Source organism: Anomalospiza imberbis, chromosome 2 (genome assembly GCF_031753505.1).
Source record: "Anomalospiza imberbis isolate Cuckoo-Finch-1a 21T00152 chromosome 2, ASM3175350v1, whole genome shotgun sequence".
Classification (NCBI taxonomy): domain Eukaryota; kingdom Metazoa; phylum Chordata; class Aves; order Passeriformes; family Viduidae; genus Anomalospiza; species Anomalospiza imberbis.
Window position 1 is genome coordinate 53,206,043 of NC_089682.1, and position 21,117 is coordinate 53,227,159.

The window sequence follows — 21,117 nt, forward strand, 5'->3', positions numbered from 1 at the left end:
GACAAATCTACAATGTCTTGATCAAAAGGTGACTTTTGGGAAACATCCTATTTCTGGATGTTGTGTTTTATAACAACCACTCCTCCAGCACAATTGTTCTAGGTAACATTTTTACCCTATGTCTGGTGTATACATTGGATGGAGGCAAATACACAACATGATGCTAAAGGAGGGTGCATCAAAGAGGATTTCTGCACTAGGAGAAGGACCCACAATAAAGCTCAGAAATGAAAAAGACATTTGGTGATACAGCTGTAGAAGAGCAATGTGCTTGCCAAAGTTGGAAGATAATTTACCATAACTACAAACGGAATATTCTGAAAAACTCTGCTGCACTCTGTAGTTGTTTCCATTTTGCACAGTGATTTCGACCTAACAAACTTGTCTGTCTTAATATTTTGATGGCTGACATTCAGACTGCTGTAGGAAATGCTGCTACTGCTACTGCCACTGACAAAGGTGGTCTTTTCCATCCAAATATATTAAATTATGCCAGTGTGGGGTAAAAGTGCATTGAACAACTCTGTTTTCTATCTCCTTCTTTTTTCTAGTTAAACCTAAAATATTATGCTCCTACAACTGTCTAGTTAAAGTCTTTTTTTTCCTGTTGTACTGTGTAATATTTCAAAAATAGCTAACACTCAATGTATTATATTACACTAAGTAAATGAAAAATAACTCAGAACAAAGAGATTGCTAGTATGCATAATGGCAGAAAGGTCTGACATTTTCAGCTGTCATGCTGGCCAATCTTGAGTTCCATCTCATCCAGCACCAGTGGATATATTGTAGGTATTGCAATTAGAAGGCAGGTTGCACACATGCCCCTGCTGTAATCCACACATCAACTTCACAGCTATGTGCAGCCTTTATTACTTGCTAAACAATTTGAATGTCAATATTTAAACTAAGGCTTGAATGAAAAACTAGGACCAAATTTTGCCCCTTTTGGTAAATCTGGCTACGTCTTGAGTTTTCTGGATATTTGGTCTGTTTTTATGACAGATGTTTTAAAACAAACCTGTGAACTTTGACAGCTTTATTTTAAATAATGAGGGTTTTTTTCCTTGAACATCTATTGCTTATTTGATGGCTACATCTTCAGATAAAAAAACAAAGCTTAAAACTGTGGCACTGCTCAAGAACATTCATCCCAAGGTGTATTCTCAGTTATACGGTTTCATTTCTATAAATACACCAGAGTAGAATTTCAGCTCTGCTGCCATTTTGAGGCTCTTTCACCATTTCTCTCATTTGCCTCTGCCCATGTTGTTTTCTTTTTTGGAACTTTCCCTTCCCTTCAGAAGACACATAATAGCTGGGGAAAAAAATATTCCTTTCCTGTCACAGATTGCTGTTTAGGTGACCGTTCCCTTCCTAAACTTCCTTATTTTCAGAAGAAGATCAACTGATTCTTCTGGATAATTTACATGCCTATTTATTACATTAATTATGATAATTCTTGAAAAACGCTAACTCTTGAAAGCTGTTGTAAACATAAGGCTTATTACATGTAGACTTTTTTGGCATTTTGCAAATGTTCATTTCTGATTCATGAATAAGCTTGACCTGGGGGTTATTATCCTCTTCTCAAGTAAGGGAGATCTTCTTAAGAAACCTGAGAAAAGATGCCTCCTCCCTGTTCCTGATGTAGCAATCACTGTTGTTGTTCTTCATGTGCAAAACAACACTAAGCACAGAACCAGATAAAGGGATTCAGAGGGGGCTAATTAGTTGCTATTTGATGGTAATGCTTCAGAGTGGTAACAGATGACAGTTTGGTGGTGAATAAGTACCAAAACAGGGACATATACATCGATATCAAAGAGTATTTGAGCATCATCACCTCTGATAAAATCAATAGGGATTCTCAGAAACTGGCTACTGGCAGGCTGGAATACTTCTGGGTGTCTTTTGCCATACAAATCACTGACCATATGATGGATGGTTCTCATAACTATGATGAGATCAGTAAGATGCCTCTCAGCATCCCTTAGGTCATCATTACTTGACCAAATACATCTTGATGAAGCTGGGGAATAAACTGCAGTTTTTTGCACTTTTCCCCTTCTTTTCTTTTTCCTTTTTTTTTTTTTTTTCTTTTTTAAACCAGGATGTAAAGTAACAAGAATTAGAATCAGTGCTCAGTCTGATAGGAATGATGTTGGAGCTCAGTACAACCTGGTTACATCAGAAATCTATTTAAACAAGATGGACAGATATCCATGGAATTAGGTTAACATGTCCTGCAACTTCCTTGTATCTGGATGACTTTGGTGTACTTCTGATTTGCACTTACCAACGCTAATAGCAGATAACTTTCCAATATTTTATGGGTTCCATCTGAACAGGTAAGTTAGAGAAGTGTCCTGCTGTAGCTATTTATCCTATGTAGCTATCTCTCCTACTGTAAAGCACCTTAGTAATGTCCATACTGCTACAGGCTGGTTGGAAGACTTCCCTGAAAAGAATGATTTTGACAAAGAATACACCTGTGTCTCTCAAAGTCCTGAGGACATTCAAGGGGAGCAGAGATTAACTGTATTCCTCTTAAGTGGGAATATAGTTTGGGGGGGAGATCTATGAAATCCTTCCACCTCCAAAACCCTGATGCCATATAGTTAGGCAGACACGTATGTAACATCTGGGAGAAGTATGAAGACTGAATCATCAGCAAGTTCTGGGAAGGGATATGAAAAGAGAGCCCAGTGCTGGACACTGAGTCAGAAGGCAGAACAAATCACTTATCTAGTTCAGAAACATGCTTGTCAGGTACCATTACCAGTTTCTAATGTAAAAATGTCCCATTTACACTTTTTCTGTTACCAAAAAGAACCTAGACTATCAATGGCCTGAAGGACCTGTCTTCCAGAGAGAAAGGAGAGAGCCACTACAGAACAAGACATGCCTGAAATATAGTAGGGCTCCCATGGAGCTTGCTAATTTAGAAATGGAGGAGCACTAAGAAGCCCTTCTTGGCCATGGAATAAGCCAGACCTAAAGAAGCAAGAGAGCACGTAATTCTAATCCTACCTGTCAAGAAACAAAAGCAGCCAGATGGGAAACAACAAATGCATGGTCACACAGCAAAGTACCATCAAAGAAGGATTTCAGCTTCAGGTTTCCACATGCCTATCATGAAGCCAGCTTGCTGCTTCCACCTAACTGCCTTGCCCTGCAGAGCTAGAACAATGTTAAACTGGTGCCTTTGTGCAAATGTTGAAGGCACATGGTGTCTGCCACAGACATAAATGGTTTTGCCACTGCTGCAGGAAGCGTTAACACAAGCGATGTTAACACTTCCCATTCCTGAGTATCATTAATGCTTTTTATTGATATTATGAAGTACTTCAACAAAAGTAATAGGATTTGTCAGGGGCCGTTATAAACTGCCCCTGCTGGATAAATACATAATACATGATGGCAAAGGTCCGATGGGCCTTTAATCAATTGCCTTTCTGAGTCAAATAAATGTCACATCAGACATAAGCCATGTTGCATTCTGTGGGCGCCTCTGCTCCCCTCATCTCGCAGGCCTGACATTGCCACGGGCAGCTATGGACACGCATAGGCTCCTACTTATTTGTAGCAAATATATCAGAGCAAAACTGGAGCAGCATGTTGTAAATTACAGATTTGGGACACCTTATAATGAAAGGCAAAGGAGAAGGGAAAGAAATATGGGGACACCATAGGCATGATAGGTCAACTCAAATATGTCTCCTTGGGAGCTGGCATTGTCATACCACCTTTTGCAGCCACTGCAGCAAATCTCATCTTTTTGCCCACAGGGTTGGGGAGAAGGCAGCCTTTCCTTCTGCACTGCAAAAGTAGTGGTCTAGTATTGGGAAAAGAAAGCTCTTTTATGGTTTCAGCAAGCACCTTGAAAAATTATGACTGTCCATTTGCACTTTCACATCCCTTTAAAGAAATCCCAACCATCAAAACACAGCTTGAACATAAATTTACAGATTTGCGGGTTTAATTCATCTCCCAAATATGAAAGAGCTATTCCTCTTACTGTGCTGTTTTGTTTTTTTTTTTTTTTTTTAAATCCAGTCATCACTTTAACAGTCATCTACTTTTCTCTCTGAACAGGTAGGAGACATGAATTTAAATGGCAAAGTAGAGATCTGAAGTAACACAAAGTCCAGGTGTATTTGGACGTGGAGTTCTTAACCTAAATTTAAAAGCCCTTATTACTTCTGGCATGCACTAAATAGCTTCAGCCTCGACATCCCAAAACAGTGGCTTAAAATGCTAGTGGACTTTCGGAAAACTTTGGTCTGTCTTTACTTAACTATAGTAAATATTATGAAGTGGTAGTGCTATATTTCCCTTTATATTTCAACAAGAAGAGTCATTGTTTCAAAATCACTAGATTTCACTGCCAATATGTATGAAGGAATCCCAGAAAAATGTGAGTTTTTGTTCCAAATGCGCAAAACCATCATGTGTCAGAACCTGACAAAATTAAAACTCAAATGATAACAAACAAACACTCCCAAAGGCTCCATCCTTTATTCCACCCAAAAAGAAAAAAAAAACCCAAAACTTAAACCATGAAAAAATTAATTCTTCCAGTTTTGGGTCTTGAAAACACAATTATCTGGATAAACATAGGAGTTTCTTCAGTTAAAAAGGTCGGCAAATCACCAAACTACATAGCAGGAGCCAAACTCAAGTGAATGTGACTAGGTGAGAAAAGAACTCTGCATAACACCTTCCAAAGAAATCACTGACAGATCTTTAATCCTGATACTGTTGGATGTCAATAAGAATACAGCACATTTAATATACTCATATAAGAAGAGCAGCTCAGAGAGCAGCCAGGACTGGGTAAGGAAGGGTCCCTCACCACAGGATCAAACTTCAGCATGGACAGGTTGCAATGCTAGTTGACTGTTTTCTGTACTTGTTTTGCACTTGCACAGTATGGAATACTTTATATTTCATTCTGAACTAGAACACAACAGCACAATGTCCATCAGAACAAGTATATCCCCACATATAAACAGAAATCTTCCATATTGCCATCCAGAAATGTACATATAAATTCCAGATAATCACACAATGTCACTGAACTAAAATCTGAGTCCCATAAGGTGACACTACATTAAAATCTTGGACTGCATTAAAATAAAAATTCAGTATTGAGTCCTGTGATGATGGGAAGCAACAGAGGCCCTGGGCTGACTTTGATGGAACTTGAAGAAAAGGCACAACTTATATCAATGAAAAGTATAAAATGTTATAAATACTTACACAAGAGACAAGGAAAGGCTCCTCCAGACAAAGGCCACAAACTGATTGTGAGTGATCTGAGAAGAGAGAAAGAAAAAAGGAAATCAAATTGTTAATAAACACACTAAATTGTACCAATGTAACAATATAAAACAGAGATCAAGGAGATTTACAGATGGCAGCAATTCCCACAGTAGAGGAAAATAAAAAGTTTTAAATTCACAAACATAGATCTTGGAAGTTTTGAAACTACCTGGCCCCAGAACTATGTAGCTGAGAAAACTGGTAATGGCTGAGGAGCTTTTCAGTCCTGGGATAATTCCAGACCAGCAGAGACTAAATATCCTCTGGTGGCTGCTCAACAGTCTCCGTGAAATAAGCTTGTGGCTCCTATGGACAAATGCTCTTATCACAAAAACTGCCAGATTTGAACGGCATCCTTCTTAGCAGTCATGCCAGATGATACAGGACTCTGAAACAGAACTTGCCTTCTTGATCCTGACCTTCACAGAAGAGTGGTTAGGCTTATTATTAGGGCTGAGAATGCTTACATTACAGCTAATAGCAGCACAGAAAAATTGTGTTGTCTTAGTTCCTTCTGTCAACACAGTATCTTGGACTCGATTGATCTGTTACCCTGAGACCCCTAAGAAAAAAAACGACTGCATGAAAGTGGAATGGCTAAAGGTTTGCAAACTTCTGGTAGATTACAGGTCTACTAAGGAGTATCTAAGCTTTACTGCCAACATATTTATTTCCATATTTATTTCCAAAACATAATAACCTGGGATGAAGCAATAAACAAAATTAATCAAAGCCTGATGCTCTGAATTGTAACAAGAAGACACACTCCTGTTGGACACAGAAAACAAAGGCAGATGCTCCCCAAATGTTCAAATACTACAAATCAGTCCTGTCTCCCCTTCCCTTTGCCAAGCTGAAAAAAATTTGGGTAGTCAGGCCAGACAGGGCTCTCCAGAAGATTGCTATCAGGGGACCAGGAGCACAGCAGAAAACAACCATGGGATCCATGTGGTGTACTTCAGCACTTAAGACATGGCCCTCAACTTCTGCTTCCTATCTAGTTGCAGGGCAAGATTAGCTCTGTCATTCCTCAAAGCAATTAAAAAAACTCAAAGAAATATAAACCTGAGTTAAGAGAGTGAAGGGAAAGAGAGGAGCTGTCACAGGAGAGAGAGAGAGAGAGAGGGAAGGCAGGCAGAAAATCTGTTCAGAGTTGTTGCTACTATTTGTGGGAATAATGGTCCTGGTAGAAGAGAGTGTGAGAGAAAGCATGTGTACAAATCCAGTGCTTGGCTTGCAAGGGACGTGGAGGAAATACAGCAAAGAGCAGAGACAATCCTAAAAACTGCAGGGCAGGAAACAAGATGCTTATAGCATCTATTGGACAGGCCACCCAGAGAGGCCCTTTTAACAGCAAATTTCTCTTTAAAGGAGCTGACTGCTCCCACATGTAAGGAAGATTTGCACAAGACAGAAGACAGGATGGATTCTGTGCAGACTGAAAATCTGAAATGACATAAAATGAAAGGAAGGGCAAGATCAAGCTGGTGAAGAGAAGGTCACTATCTTGCTTTCAAGAATCCATTATTCTAATGAACTGTAACAGGGAAGTTCTCCTGGTGGAGAAAAATCTCCTTTCCTAAGCACGTAGTCCTTATTTTCCTCTTACATTTCTCCTGAAGACTTTACCATGGAAGTCCGTGGACTCATCTGTAACAGATGATAGTGAAGCACTGTTAGGGGCTCGTAGTTGGGTAATATTTCTTTCAGAATTTTGGGCAGATGGGACAGTGAGCTACAAACCAGGGAAGAACCTGAGACAAGAGGTCTGAGCCAAATAATGTGTCTTGAAGTCCCAGAGTTAAAAAAAAAAAAAAAAAGGAAAAAAAAAGGGAGGCATCCAGTATAGGGAAAAAAAACCTCAGAATGGAAAATTTTAGGCTGAGGTTAGAGTTTGGCTCTGTTATAAGCAACATAAAACAAGGTCTCCTAAGGGAAAGCATCAAGCAATTTTGACAACATGGATGCCAAAGAATTCTAAAAATTATAGCCTGAGATTATGGAGGTGCTGAGTAACGACTTTCACAAATATTACCAACAAATTTGCTCTAAGAAGTGAACAAGGTTGTCCTGCCTAATTAAAACTGTTGGGTAATTATAGACAGGCACAATATACTAGAAGCTACAAACTAGAATGTGGCAAAATCACCAGAACTGAAACACCGTACTTTTAAAAATTATTGCAACTGGTCTGGACACTTGATTATCAGATTTGTTCAAAAGAAAATACATGAAAATAAAGCTTTCCCTGTAAGGTACTCGAAAAACAAGATGTGTCTGTGATTCATTCCAGGTTAGATAACTGCAGAACACGTATGCAGGAGAGAATTGGGCCAAATCCTGTTCTCACTGCCTTGTGCAATTATGCTGACTTAATTGAAACCATGAGCAGAACCCGAACCATTAAAATGCTGGGGTGAAGCTTCTTATCATATGGCACTGTTGGTCACTAGAGACATTTAACCTAATTACATTAGATTAACACAGTAGATTTCTTCAAGACATATTATTATATAACAACATAAGAAAATGAAGTTGAAGAAAGCCAACCATTTTCCCCATGTCTCTATGTTATAAACAGAGTAGTTACCTGTCTCTATTTATGTCACTTGTTTTCAATCCACTATGGCTCTATTTGGTGGAATGGACAAATGGAATCCACTGATAACTTTTTTTATTTTGAATTCCTAGTGTTATTAATCATTATTACTTGGAAGATGTTTTGGCCGTTGAACAGAACAGCCAAGGGCTAATTGTAAACCTGTCCTTGCTTCACTGTGGTCAGATTTTTCTCCTTTTTCTTTGCTACATGAATAAATTCCATTTAAATCACAAAGACTAAGAGACAAGCAAGATCTACATGTTAAGGCTATTTAGGAATCTAGTCCCTCTGAATTTAATAAGGTTCCTAAACACTGAAGAATTTCTATTTATGGGAAGTTAACATGGTGAAAACCAGTGCTATGAGTTACATTATATAGGCAGATAATAGATGTATGACGCTAACTACAATTTTCAAAAGTGACTGAGGCATTCATGTTGAAGTCCATCGAAAGTCAGAAAAATTGTGGCTGTAAATTGTGATGAAATATATTACCTTTGTTAGCTTAAGCATTGCTTCCTTTCAACAACACGAACATCTTAGGTGCCAAAGTCATTTCTGCGATTGGCATACAGTTGCTTCTTACACTTTATTCACTAAGTGACTTGAGTTAACCTGCTTCAAGTGCCTTCTTAGCAGTAAATTGGGACAGCGATTCTGCTCCATTTTTGCAAAGTGATTTAGGATCTCTCTGATGTAATGCAGCACACCAAGGTGAGCAATGTTAGTCCTTTAGTCCCAAACTGGGAAGAACCAGGCTTGAAGGACTGACAACAAATTTAGATAATCCTAAAATTACTGTTTTGCCTCTAAGCATTTTCACCCTTTACAGACACGGAGCCAGTGAGGGGTACAGCTTTATCATGTGTAATATTCTCAGTAAACTGGATCTAAGATCCAGAGTTTTGCCTCTCCTCCCCTTCTGGGTGCACTACACCTGCTCAGTATGAAAACTAAAATTTAATCCCAGTGGAAGATAAAGAAAAAAATGTACTAGGGAATTCCTCAGTTCAAAGGGGGCCAAATGGAGCCAGTGCTATGCTGGGGGGAAAGAGCAGACTGGACTGAAATTCAGTGGAGCCCTTTAAATTATCTGAGGGGGCAAAGAGACTGCAGTGCATCTCTGACACAGCAGAGACAGATTATAGCAAAATTAAATTGAGGATTTTAGTGGATATAATTGTTGTTTTTATATATTAATGAATAACAATAATACGTGATTCTAAACTCAGTACCAGGTTTGACATTTAATCTGAGCACTTATACCATCCATAAATGCTCATAAACGTCACAGGACCCCTACCCTTTGATTGAATTACAATCTAGTATGCAATTTAGGAAACATGGATTAATCTACATAGATTTATATTTCTGCAGGTTACACAGTTATTTGTAGATTTATACCCTTTTCCCCTAAATGTCCTTTCCATCGAGAATCCAGAAACATACATGCAAATCTTTAATAGGAAAGCAGCTCAAAATCCAGTGACTAGCAACAGATGGAAACTTGGTTCAGTGAAATCTATACTAATTATCATCTGCTTTTTGAAGTCACCTCTGCTAATGGCCAGCAAAATCTTAGCCCCTGTGATACCTTCTATTACCTTCACATTACTTGTTACTACATCCAGCAATCACCTAACATGTTTCTTGGCAATGCTGTGCAATTAAATCGCCTTTCAATCAGCTTGCTGAGGAATCCAGAGATGGAAACTGCTTTAATATTAGGAGTTAATTACAAGAATGCAGAGGAAGGCAGTCAAATGCTATGTTAGCATACCAGAAATATGACAACACCTTAGCCACAAATGTCACACGCAAGGTAAGGGGCCACATCAGGAAAAGCAACATAGAGAGGAGAATGACCTTCAAGTTCCCCCTTGTTTTTTTCTCCCTGTGCTCATGCTACTTGAAGTAACCACCTTTTGTAGCAGTCAAAATATCAGTGACTTGTATTAAAAGGCCTCACTGCACATTGGTGTCTCTCTGGGGACTGATAATGACACCAGCAGTGTGTCACAGCATGGACATGGTCCAAAGGCACATCTGAGAAAAAGCAGCTCAGCAGATCTTGACCTGTGCACAGGCCCAATCCTGCTCCTTTTGAAATCAAGCAAGTTCTTGCAAAGGGCTAACACGGAACATTCATTTTCTTACTCTGCATCTTCACCTTTGTATGCCCACCAGAAGAGGAAGCTCCACAGCCCAGCCCTTGTCCTCATGGACTCCTTCATTCACACAAGACTGAGGAGAAGGACTGGCTACTCTGTTTAGGAAGACAGCAAATGAACATCACTCAGTCGAGCTAGTGCTTGGAAAGGTTTGAACTGGGGAGATGGTTTTACATCTGACAGCTTATTGCAGGGAGGAGAAAGCTCATATAGGAGAGGGAGAGGACACTGCAAACACAGCTTGAGAGCCAGTTATATGGCCATGTATATACCCTTAGACTGCGATACAGGAAAATCGAAATAAAATGGTCGTCAGTACAGGAAAAGAAGTATTTCTATGCACAAGAAAGAATTAACAAGTGTCACGATGCATTTCAGGGGGTACCCCCCAGGGGTGTCCCCAGGGGGGCCCCCCCAGGCTGTGAGTTCGCAGGTAGCAGCAGGCAGGCAAGGAGACTCCACACGGCTTCTGAGGGTGCTCATTAGATGAGGGTTTATTGGGGGTCCCACCCCCGGGAGGCAGCATGGTTTCTGAGGGAGAGGGGGGGAAAGGGGAGTGAGGGGGGAAAGGGGAGGGGGAGAGAGCAGCGGCCAGGGAGAGCCGGCTAAGAGAGAGCGCGAACCGAACCGTCCCCCGGCACGCTGAACAGGGAGATTCAAAGTGGGCGCGGAACAGATTGGGCCAGTGGGGTTACAGACACAGGATACTGCAGGGGAGGATCACAGGCTTGGAATAAACCATACATTTTCCAGGGGTGAGACACAGCATACCATTTAACTAAAATATAACACCACAAACAAGTCTGTATGCATTGCCACACGTATATGTATTTTTGTTATGCATCATGAAAGAATTTGAAAAAAAAATCTACTCAACTACTGCTGCATATGCTCTTTTTAATGAAATAAACAGCCAAACTGTGGTTCTGTGAAGAATGCAGTGATGACAAAAATTTTGAATCAAAATTTATTGATAATATTTCCATCACTCATTTTTCAAAGACAGAGTTTGTTTAGACGCTATAGTCCACCAAAGATTAATAACAAATGTTTCCTCTCCTATTTCCTCTCTCAAATTTGAAGATAGAATGCCTTGCTGTGTACCTTAACACATACTGTAAAGGAATTATGACACAGCTCAAGCTTACATTTTCTTTCACTAGTGTATTTAATGTCAGCAGTGTATTTAATATTGTTAAATTTGGGCTGTTAAGGGTAGTAAAAGGAGACTTTAAAATTTTCCTTTGTAATTAAGAATGCCTATAAGTTTAGCTTTAACTTTTCCACGTTAACAAATATGTACTGGGAAAAACAGACTTTAAATGAGCATTACAAATGCACACACACAGAAATGCTTTTATAAACCAGAAAAATCCATGGACCCACAACTAGAAAACACAAAAGAAAATCTTGATGGAAAAGATTTTTCAGCACATTCTGCTTGCCAAGAAAGCTGGATAATATGTTTTGATAAGACAAAAGAAATGAATCCAATCCAAATTTGGACTTTCATGTATATGCAAGCTAATTCAAAAAGACATCAAGCTGACTCATTCCACAGGTAACTCAGCCCAAAATAAGTCCTAACAGCTGTTCTCAGTAAAACAATGAGACAGATGAAATAAGAACAGTAATCTCTTGCATCTGCAAACTGAACTCTAATTAACATCCATTGGAGGTCTCTTGCTCCCTAAGAAGAACTTCAGTCAAGAAAAGTCTCTATACAAAGCACCTTGGAGGAAAACATCTTTAAAAGAAGAGCGGGAGAGTTCTCTGGAAGCAACAGCACATTACAGCTTCAGCAGCAGTTGCTTTAAGGGACTCAGGGTAAGGGCAAAGCTAGCAAAAAGTGAGGAAGAGGAAAGGTTAAATATATTTTTGTTTTATAATGTAAACGTAGCAATTGAGCATGCATCTTGACTTAAAAGATGGCCTGGAATAGTACTTCTTTTATCTTTCTGTAACTCTAACCACTGACTACATCTTTGAGGGATTTGTTACAAGGAGTGAAACGAGGGCATTTTGTTGGCAGGTGCTCGGCCAGCGCAGCCTCCAGCTCAGCCTGCTGGCAGAAGGAGGCTGCCCAGCACCACCTCCCAGAGCCACAGCACTGCCCTGCTCCTGCTGCCCACCACCACCCTGGACAAGGAGGTCACTGCTAGGGGACTAATTCTGGGAACAGAATACCTAGGAAGGGGTAGCCACTGCCAAAATAACTCCTAATGCCTCTTTCTGCCTGCCTTTCTGACAGGGGGCTGTGCTGTCGGCTAGCATCACTGCTCTGGTGGCAGCTGCTGCCTGCTCATGTCTGTAATCCTTCCCAGGCTTCTGATCCCCTTCTCCCTCACTGTGTGGCTGTGTGTGCTCCCATCAAGAGACCGTGAAGGAGCAAAGATGGCACTGGAAAAATAATGGTTGCATTAAGACTGGGTTGTTCCCACCCAGCATACAGCCTGCTGCCTGTTCACTATTGCAAAAGAGAGAAAAGAGAAGTCAGCTGTTGACGAGATGAGTTATCTTTATGGTCCAGAAGCAATTTGGGCATTTTCATTTTATAAAATATTTTGTGTTGGTTTCTCTTGGCTCTTAGAACTCAGCTTTGAAACCTTAAAAAGATGAAAACAGAAAACACATCTACCGAACTACACAAGGATATATACCTAAAGGTTCTGGCTGCCTTTCAGGATCAGACCTTCAAAATGATGTCTTGGCTCTGATTATACCTGTAGGTGAATTTTCTGTTCGGAGCGAGTGTGGTTGAAGTGGTAGCTCACAAGCTGGATCTGTTGTGTTACACCATAGCCCCATCAATTCATGCTCTCCCTACTGCAAGGTGGATAAGCAATGAAGCATCTTTGCTTCCCTGCTTGGAGGTCTGCAGTCCTAGTGCATGGTCCCTGTTCCCTACAACCTCTCAAGTACCTATCCCGAATTCTGCAGTTCCAAAACTGGACTGCACAGCATACAATCAAATAATTCTAAATTATTTAGGCAGATGACACTTGAGTAACCAAAATGTTAAACTGAGAAAGCAAGGTACTACGAACTAAATGCATCTTTATTAATAAAAGCGATTAGTGAAGTTGTTATTAATAAGGAGATAATTGCTACAAAGTCTAGTGATACATACAAATAAGCTACTAATGTGAGGAAGTGACCCCGAAAAATGAGTTTAAGTTACTGGTTGGGAGCTTTCTATTGCTAATTATTATTTGCTTTCTGGGTATTAATGTTCCTTTATTATGAACTGATAAATCCAGTGGTGGTGTGATCACTTCTCTAAATGGTGTCTTTGGATCATATGTGGTCCCAAGAGGCATGACACTTCACTGTACGTAATTTATTTCCACAGTGAGACGTGCTGACTCTCCATAATATTTCTTTCATTTTAACATCTGACTAACATTCAATTTGGGACATAAGTACTCTGATATATCATTTTCCCCTGATGGCACTGCAGAGCAGAACTAAAGGGCACTGGCTGACTGTACGAGTACTGCAATATCTGAAGAACCAGTCGGGCTGGAGTGCTAAGTTGGATTGGGAACACTGCTAAGCCTGAGCTGCAGGGGGACTGGAAGGCTATGCAGGGATCTGGGGGTCTGCATCATCCATGGCTGGTGGGGCACAAAGGGTATGAGCAGAGTGCTGGCAAGCCCTCGGCTGGAGTTACACTGGACTTCATAAATCCAGCTTGCTCTCTTTGGTGAGAGCTGCATGGTTTAGGACTTAACCATGAGGGTGTTTGTTAAATCAGGAGCAAAGTGGCAGCAAGATCATTATGGAAAAGTGTGAGCATGTCAGATCCATTGCCACAATCATTTGAAGAAGCTGTCAGGATATTTTCTTGACTGCCTATCCATAAAGAAATTACAACCCGACTCTATGAAGACCTATAGGAATATCTTAACCTGACACATACCATAGACAAGAGCAGCAAATCCTTGAAAGATAAGAGAACATATGGCTTGTGCTCAATTTTTAAAAATTTGTACTGCTTTGAACATGAGCTGTGTTCTTGGGAGAGTACACAACACTTGGAACAAGACTAAAAGCATTACAGAAAGACTTCGCTTGCCTTTAAACCCCTGCAGACACACTGAAGTCACCAGGGTTATGCAGCTGTACGTCTGTACGCAGTGTTAAGCCCTCAGCATCTACAAAGACAGGTTAATGATGTGCTTCTTCTGAGCCTTCCAGGAGAATCAACTGTTTTTTCCTACAAAGCCATAATCAATACTTTGGAATTTATCTTTCATCTGTTTCTTCTCACTTTATGCCTATTAAAATAAATCAAAACTACCTTATAAAGCTCCACTAAAACGGCTTCTGGGAACAATACTCTCCATTTCACATTTGTTATGAGAACAGTGTATTCTGTAGCATGTTGTTACTTCTGTGATGTTTGCCCTGAAAACTGAGTTTCAGGGCAACCAAACTTTTCACTGCTTTTTTATATGGGGATGAGTGGCTGAAGTGTCAAGAATGCAGTCCCTTACCAAAGAACCTGATCCCTCTTATCACCAAACATGATTTTTTTTTATAGGAACCTGTTCCTAATTCTAAGTTTTACTGACAATATATTCAAACCACCTCCCCTCTTGAATCCTTGTTATATCAGTTTAACTTTGATATGCCTCTCTCCCTGACCCTCATCACCAAAGAGATGCTGCAGGGATTTTAAGTTGTGCAACAGCAGAGCAGCTTAGATGGAATTTTTCACCAACTCTTCTATCTTAACTGGAGTATCCATTTGATAATATAGATAGAGGATGAGACAGCGCAGTTGACTGAATCAAATTATTGCAAGATGTAATTGAAGGGAAAAGTCAGACATAATATAAAAGAAGTCACACTGCAAGTACCTAGCACCTTCTCTAGTAGGACTTAGCTTATAAGTGACACTCTTGTTCCAGTCCTGAACTTCCTCTCCTGAACATCTTGGCCTATCTCAGCCTGGTAGTTTCATTTGCTGACCCAGTCAACAAACAGAAATAATACTTATAACTGATCTGTGGGGTATGTTTCGGGAAATACTGAATTATTTCTCAGATTTTCCAAGCTTCCCAGTTTTCCCTAACACAGTACAATTTATCCATATGTATACAGCTCATCCAGAGAGCAACTAATGCGACTTAAAGTTGTGGAGTTCAATATACATAATCTCGGGAGCTTTATCTGTAACCCAAACAAACTCCCAATGAGTTGAACATCACCTTTTACTTTATAGGGGTAATTCTCCTTGTTCCCAATTTATGGAATGAAAAAAGGAAAGAAGAAAAGTTACAGTGATCTTGAAGCTGATCAGTACTAAGGCAGAACTATGAAATGAACTCACATCTTTTGAAACCCAGTTTAGAACCTATATCACATCAAATGAGAAGAAAAATCCTTACAGAAACCTGAAAAGCCACCTGCATGCTCCTTTCTGTGAAGAAAATCCCTTTGATTGCTGAAGCCCAAACAGCAGACACCAAGATTTTACAAAGTCTCTTAGTTGTGACATAGTTTTCGCTACTTATCAGCTCTCCTGCAAAGCTAAGCGTCCATTTCACAAAAACGAAACCAAAACCAAACAACTCCAAAAACTCATCCAAACTCAGTTTACACAGTTCACTCCATCCATTTGGTCCAGAAATACAAACCCCTCTTTAAGAGCTGGATTTAATATAATCATTATACCTTTTTCCCAGTTATCTAAAAATGCAACAGCTTACCATGATCAAATAGAGGTTTATAGGTGAGCCAGTTTAAGAAAAAATATAATGGAATGGCTTTGTAGTCTAAGAACATATCACTTCTATAGATGGACCCTGTCTCATAAGTGACTGCAGAGTTATACTCAGGGTTAGTTTGGGAGATGTGTTGGTGGGGAAGGAAAGACTTGGATCCAATGGATACTGTAAGGCATGAGAGCAATGCTACCTTTATTTTGCAACCCATTCTTTTAATATGAACATGAATCAGAGAGATAAATGATGCCAATTTCTTCATAGCTGACTTGTTACAGGATACTGTTTGAGTCCTCACTAATGACTCTTTGAGGCTGGATATTACTGTGATTAGGAATTGGGAGGATAGAGGTCTGAGACCTTTCAAAGGAAACATTTTGTTCAGAACTGTTACAAGAAAATAAAGTCAGCATTACAGTAACTTTAACAACCTAACCAGGACAATGGTCTGTTCATGTAGACAGTGCTTTTGCTATTTTAAATGAGGGAGATAAAATTCATGTAACATGGGAAGCTGAGATGCACAGCTATTCAGTCTGGGGGATCAGAAATCTGTGAGCTTGAGAAATATGAGCATCTGGAAATGCCCTGGACAAGGAAGGAAGGTGAAATTATTAGCAGTTGCAAAACAAACAAACAGAACTTAAAATTATTAATTAGCGAACCTGAGAAGCTTCAATACTTTTGAAAGGCTACTGACATTTTGGGTTTATGCTAAAGCAATGCTATTCTGCACTGACAATTATCCCAGAAAGTCTGGTGTCTGTGCCCATCACCAAGGTTGGCATAAAATGTTCTACTGGCTTTACTGAGTGTGAAATAAAGAAGTAGTGCTACATCATGTTCATTTTTAGCAAAGGGAGATAAAAAGCATTCCTTGAAGACAAACACAGGTTTTGTGGGATCTGATTCCCCTCCAGGCTCATATCTGCTTTAGCCACAAAATTTTAAGTTTCCTTATTGACAAAAATGGATATTAAAATAACTCACTTAGAAGGTAAGCTGTGAGAGAATGCATTTTAAAATAAAGCATCCTTTTCTTTCATTATCATCTTTATCATTTATCAGCTCCAGTTTTAATCACCAGCATCTAGCTGGCAGCATCAGAACTACCAGTGTTTGTCCAGACCCCTTTAGAACCTCCAACAGTGCAAGGTATCTGGCAGAGGTATCACCAGACTGTGGTGACCTTCACTGGAGGATTTTGAGTAAACCGTGTATTTGAGAAAAACTAGAGATTTTTGTTATTCAAAGCAAAAAATACTAAGAAATGTCTTATGTGTTCAGAGCTTTTTAATGCAAACATATCAACAGACCAACCTACACACATCAAGAGTTAAGACCATGACTTTATCCTAAAAGAGCCTTAAAGAAAAGTTAAGGACTATACCACAGAGAAGACACATTTACTAAGAGAGTTACACTGTGTTCCCTCAAAATACGTTTTCCTGGGGACAGGAAAAAGACATAACATGTAACCTGAGAGATGATCACTGTTTCCTAGCTTCAAAGAAGGGAAAACCACCTGAGCAAACAACCTCTCCCATGTGCACCACACAAACGTGATCACTGGGAAGGGTTCAATGGAATCAGCCTGTCGAAATGATGAAGCTGAAAAACCTTTTACAGATTGTGTCCATGACAAAAACTTTAGCATAATGTATATAGTGCAGAGTGGTTTTCATCGTGGCAAAAAGGAAGGAATATCATTAATTTAGACACTAAGTGTAAGGTTCTGCTGAAAATCTCCATGGGATAAACTGCAGAAACACAGCCTTGACCAGACAAATGGAGCCAGGCAAGTCCCAGTTCTTGTTAGAAGTTATCGAAAGTGCCATTGAGTTTTTACAGTCTGTCATCTCCAGTAGATGATAAGAAAAGGGTTGAGCTGTTTTCCTCAGATCTACAAGCATCTGGCTGCAGTCTTGCTGGGGCATATACATGATTGGAATTGAAAATGAGCTCTTTTAAAAGTGCTTCTTAAAGGGACCCTATTCATACACAGTATTTTCTCCCCAAATCTTTTATGGGAAAAAAGCTCATTACGGTCACACAGACAAATGCTGTATAATCTTTCACCCTGTCCACTAGCAACGTGTTCAATCCAATTTACAGCACTTCCTGCTATTCTACTTCTGGACTCCCCACACAGCTCTCCTAAATGCATACCCATCCTGACCCACTGCTCCCCACCTGCTGCTCTTTCAATTTCAGGCTTCCCTGGAGCACTGACTACCATTCATGCCTAATAGCAAGGTGGAGCAACTTGATTATACAACTCTGAAAAGTGAAATTTCTGAGCCTTTTTTAGACACAGAAACACCATAATTAAGACACATATTACTGTATGTTGGAATGCTCTGGATAGGGATGACAATGGCCTTCACTTCAGGAAATGTCATTTTGTACCCATGACAAAATATATTCATCTGAAAAACAAAACTTTCGGATTGAAGTTTCTTAAACTCTTTCTCAGCTTACTGACAGATCTATCCTTTCTCTCTGCATCCATGTCAGCACTGAGGGAAGTAAGGGCTGGCAATTAGTAGAGAGAAATTTTCAAGGATTCATTTACCTGACAAATTCATACCCTTATCTGCCTTTGGAAGGTCCACCTGTAGATTGCAATTTTTTTCCAATAAAACCTATTTTTTTATCTACCTTGGGCAACGCTGCTCACGAAGCACACACAATCTGCTTCAAGTACTTGACATTTGGAGCAGGGGTGCATAGGTGGCATCAAGCAGTGCAATCGATCACATGACACAACTGATGTACAGCACTGTTTTGCATCCTGACAGCACTAATGTTAAACCTTGAGCCCTCAAACCACGTACTCAAGCTCATGCTTAAATTCAAATGTGTGAATGAAATGGGATTCAAGGATATAATTAAAATTCAACCTTTACTTCAGAATCCATTTAACAGAAATGGACTTATGCATGTGTTATAAAGGTCTGCCTTATAAAGACATTTATTGGGCTGAAGTAAGAATTGGGAAGAAGAGATGAAGACATCGTTGTGAGTTAGGTACACACAGGATTAGAGAGGAAAAAAAAAATGCTACTATGAAATTATAGAAGACGGTGACTTCTTTTAGAAGACAAAAAGCATTTTTGATGGAATTCTAGATTTACTGATACTCTATAGCTTCCTGGTTAGGGACACAGTTAGATTTTCTCTATTTTTCCTTATGCTAATCCATCACCACTTGGAGGAGGTCAAGCCAACTCCTGGGCTGATTCCTTTACCTGCAAAGGTGGGTGAGAAGCATGTGCAAAAAGCCATCTCTCACAGCACTTACCACTTACAGGGTGAAAGTGAAATGCTGATAGTTCCTTACCTGAAAGTGTAAGAACACCTGGCTTTTCAAGCCTGCCTGCTTGAATGTTTGGCCAAAGCAAACACACAAAGGGTGTGACTGGATCTGGAGCAAACTAATTTGGAAAAGTAAGCGAATACTCCTGGACTTTTTGCCTGCGCATGCATTAATGTCCACACAGTTGTTCTTTTATTAGGCATAAGAGGCCTTTCTGGTTGTGAACCAGAGCATCAGTCTCATCCCAAGGAAATATGCACATCTACCAGCTTCCCTCATCTGTCAATATGCCCATGCACAGGGTACGAACAGGGGTGACTCAGAAGGACTGAGCAGGACTGACAATAGGGCTTGCATCAAAGGTAGTATTTCCCTGTCTCTCTGAAATGCAGAAATTTTACAAGCCTTTCTCCCTGAAGGAATTAGGATTAGACTTCAAAGCTGCAGAACAAAACAGAGTCATACAGGCACACAATTATTGGACTAAGTCCATGGACAATGATACCAAGGGGTTTAACGTTCATGAGATCTTTTCAGGCTATTGTAGAGTCCTTTCTGTTCTGGGAGCTCTCCTGCCAGAGAAAGCCTCCAAGCCCTCTGGTAGCTGCTGCATTGGCTATCGTGGCAGCGCCGTGTGTCCCCAGCCTCACCGGTGGTATCGTATTCCCACTAGAAAGATTCAGTATGCCTCTTTCATGTTTCTTAACAAAGGAAAGGATTACAAGGTACTAAGAGTATCAGACTTAACCCCACCAGGTCCTCTTTCACCCCAATTCTCTTCTTCCAAGCTGCTCATTACATCAACTCTAAATTAATTTATCTTAGGTAAACAGCACAGAAATATTATAAACAGAAGCAACTCCTCTTCAACTTGCAACACTTTTTTTTTCTTTTAATATATGTACATAACAGCAAATGTTCTCTCACTATTTTTCCTTTTTCTGGTTTTTAAACTGTTTTTATCTTATATAAACAGTGGTGATGGAACTCTAAACACCATTATTCCACCTCCATGTTAATACTCTTATTATCTTGCATAAACAGAAGTGAACGAAAATGTACATGACACCAATCAATCCTTAAGAAAAAAAAAAGGAGTGAGAAGTTTTTATCTTTTATAAACAGCGGAGGAAGAACTTAATGAATTCAAAATGTAGTTTTCCTGTTTACATTATTATGATCCGAAAGTAGAAACTAAATGATGTATATTCAACATCATGCAAGCAGCCAGTTATGAAATACTTTCTGCTGACTTCAAGAGTAAACGCAGCACCAGTGAAATCTGCAGGTCCAAGGAGTTTGAAAATTGGTGGTCTGGCTTGAATGACAGAGCAGGGAATGTGCTGTCTTCTCCTATGATACTTTTCCAAAGTTCTTCAGCCCCTTCCCTGAAGGGCCACCCAAGATAAAATGAGATAGCTCAGTCTCCATGATGAACCCTTACTACTTGGTCTTTCGGGTGAGTTTGCCAGATATAGGGAGGTAATTAATACAGATGAGTTTGTGTAATGTGGACACCTGCCACTAGAAACTGGGCTCAAACCCCTAAGTCATTTCACAGAGGCCACCCAACAGCTGTTCAACAGTAATGACTTTGGGGCATGATTGACCTAGGTCAGATTTAAACATGTAACTTCAAGCTGATAGGCTCCATATGTTCAGTTTAATCCCCATAACCACCCACGCCTTCTGCTTTCTTATTTTTGTGTGTGCTTTTTTCTGGCTGGTCTTCTAAAGCCCATCTCCGAGCCTGAAAGATTCTTCCCTCTACCTCATACATCTGCCTTAACCAGAGTGAAGTGTAGTTGCAAATTTTTCCCCTTTACCAGAATTTTTTGTAGTGGATCCCCTCCCTTCCTTTGCTTTAGTCATGCAGAGTATACCTCTTTCTCATCCTAAATTGTCAGCAATGGCAGCTGGGTTTCCCGCAGAGGATGAGTAGAGGAGATTTTTTTTTTTCCTAGG

At 39.9% G+C, this 21,117-nt stretch overlaps 1 protein-coding gene across 14 annotated transcripts in view; it reads right to left on the reverse strand.

Annotated features, from left to right (window-relative positions):
• ZBTB20 (zinc finger and BTB domain containing 20) overlaps positions 1-21,117 on the reverse strand; it is a 482,085-nt gene that overhangs the window by 117,096 nt on the left and 343,872 nt on the right. For 13 of the 14 annotated variants that reach the window (XR_010996228.1, XR_010996231.1, XR_010996227.1 and 10 more), the window contains one exon: positions 5,266-5,321. Coding sequence is in view for 9 of the 14 variants with exons in the window: in XM_068181101.1 (XP_068037202.1) it covers positions 5,266-5,321 (56 nt within the window). In the remaining 5 variants the exon portion in view is untranslated. Of the gene's footprint in view, positions 1-5,265; positions 5,322-14,140; positions 14,259-21,117 lie in introns of those variants that run through there. The other variant, XR_010996230.1, reaches the window with a different exon arrangement.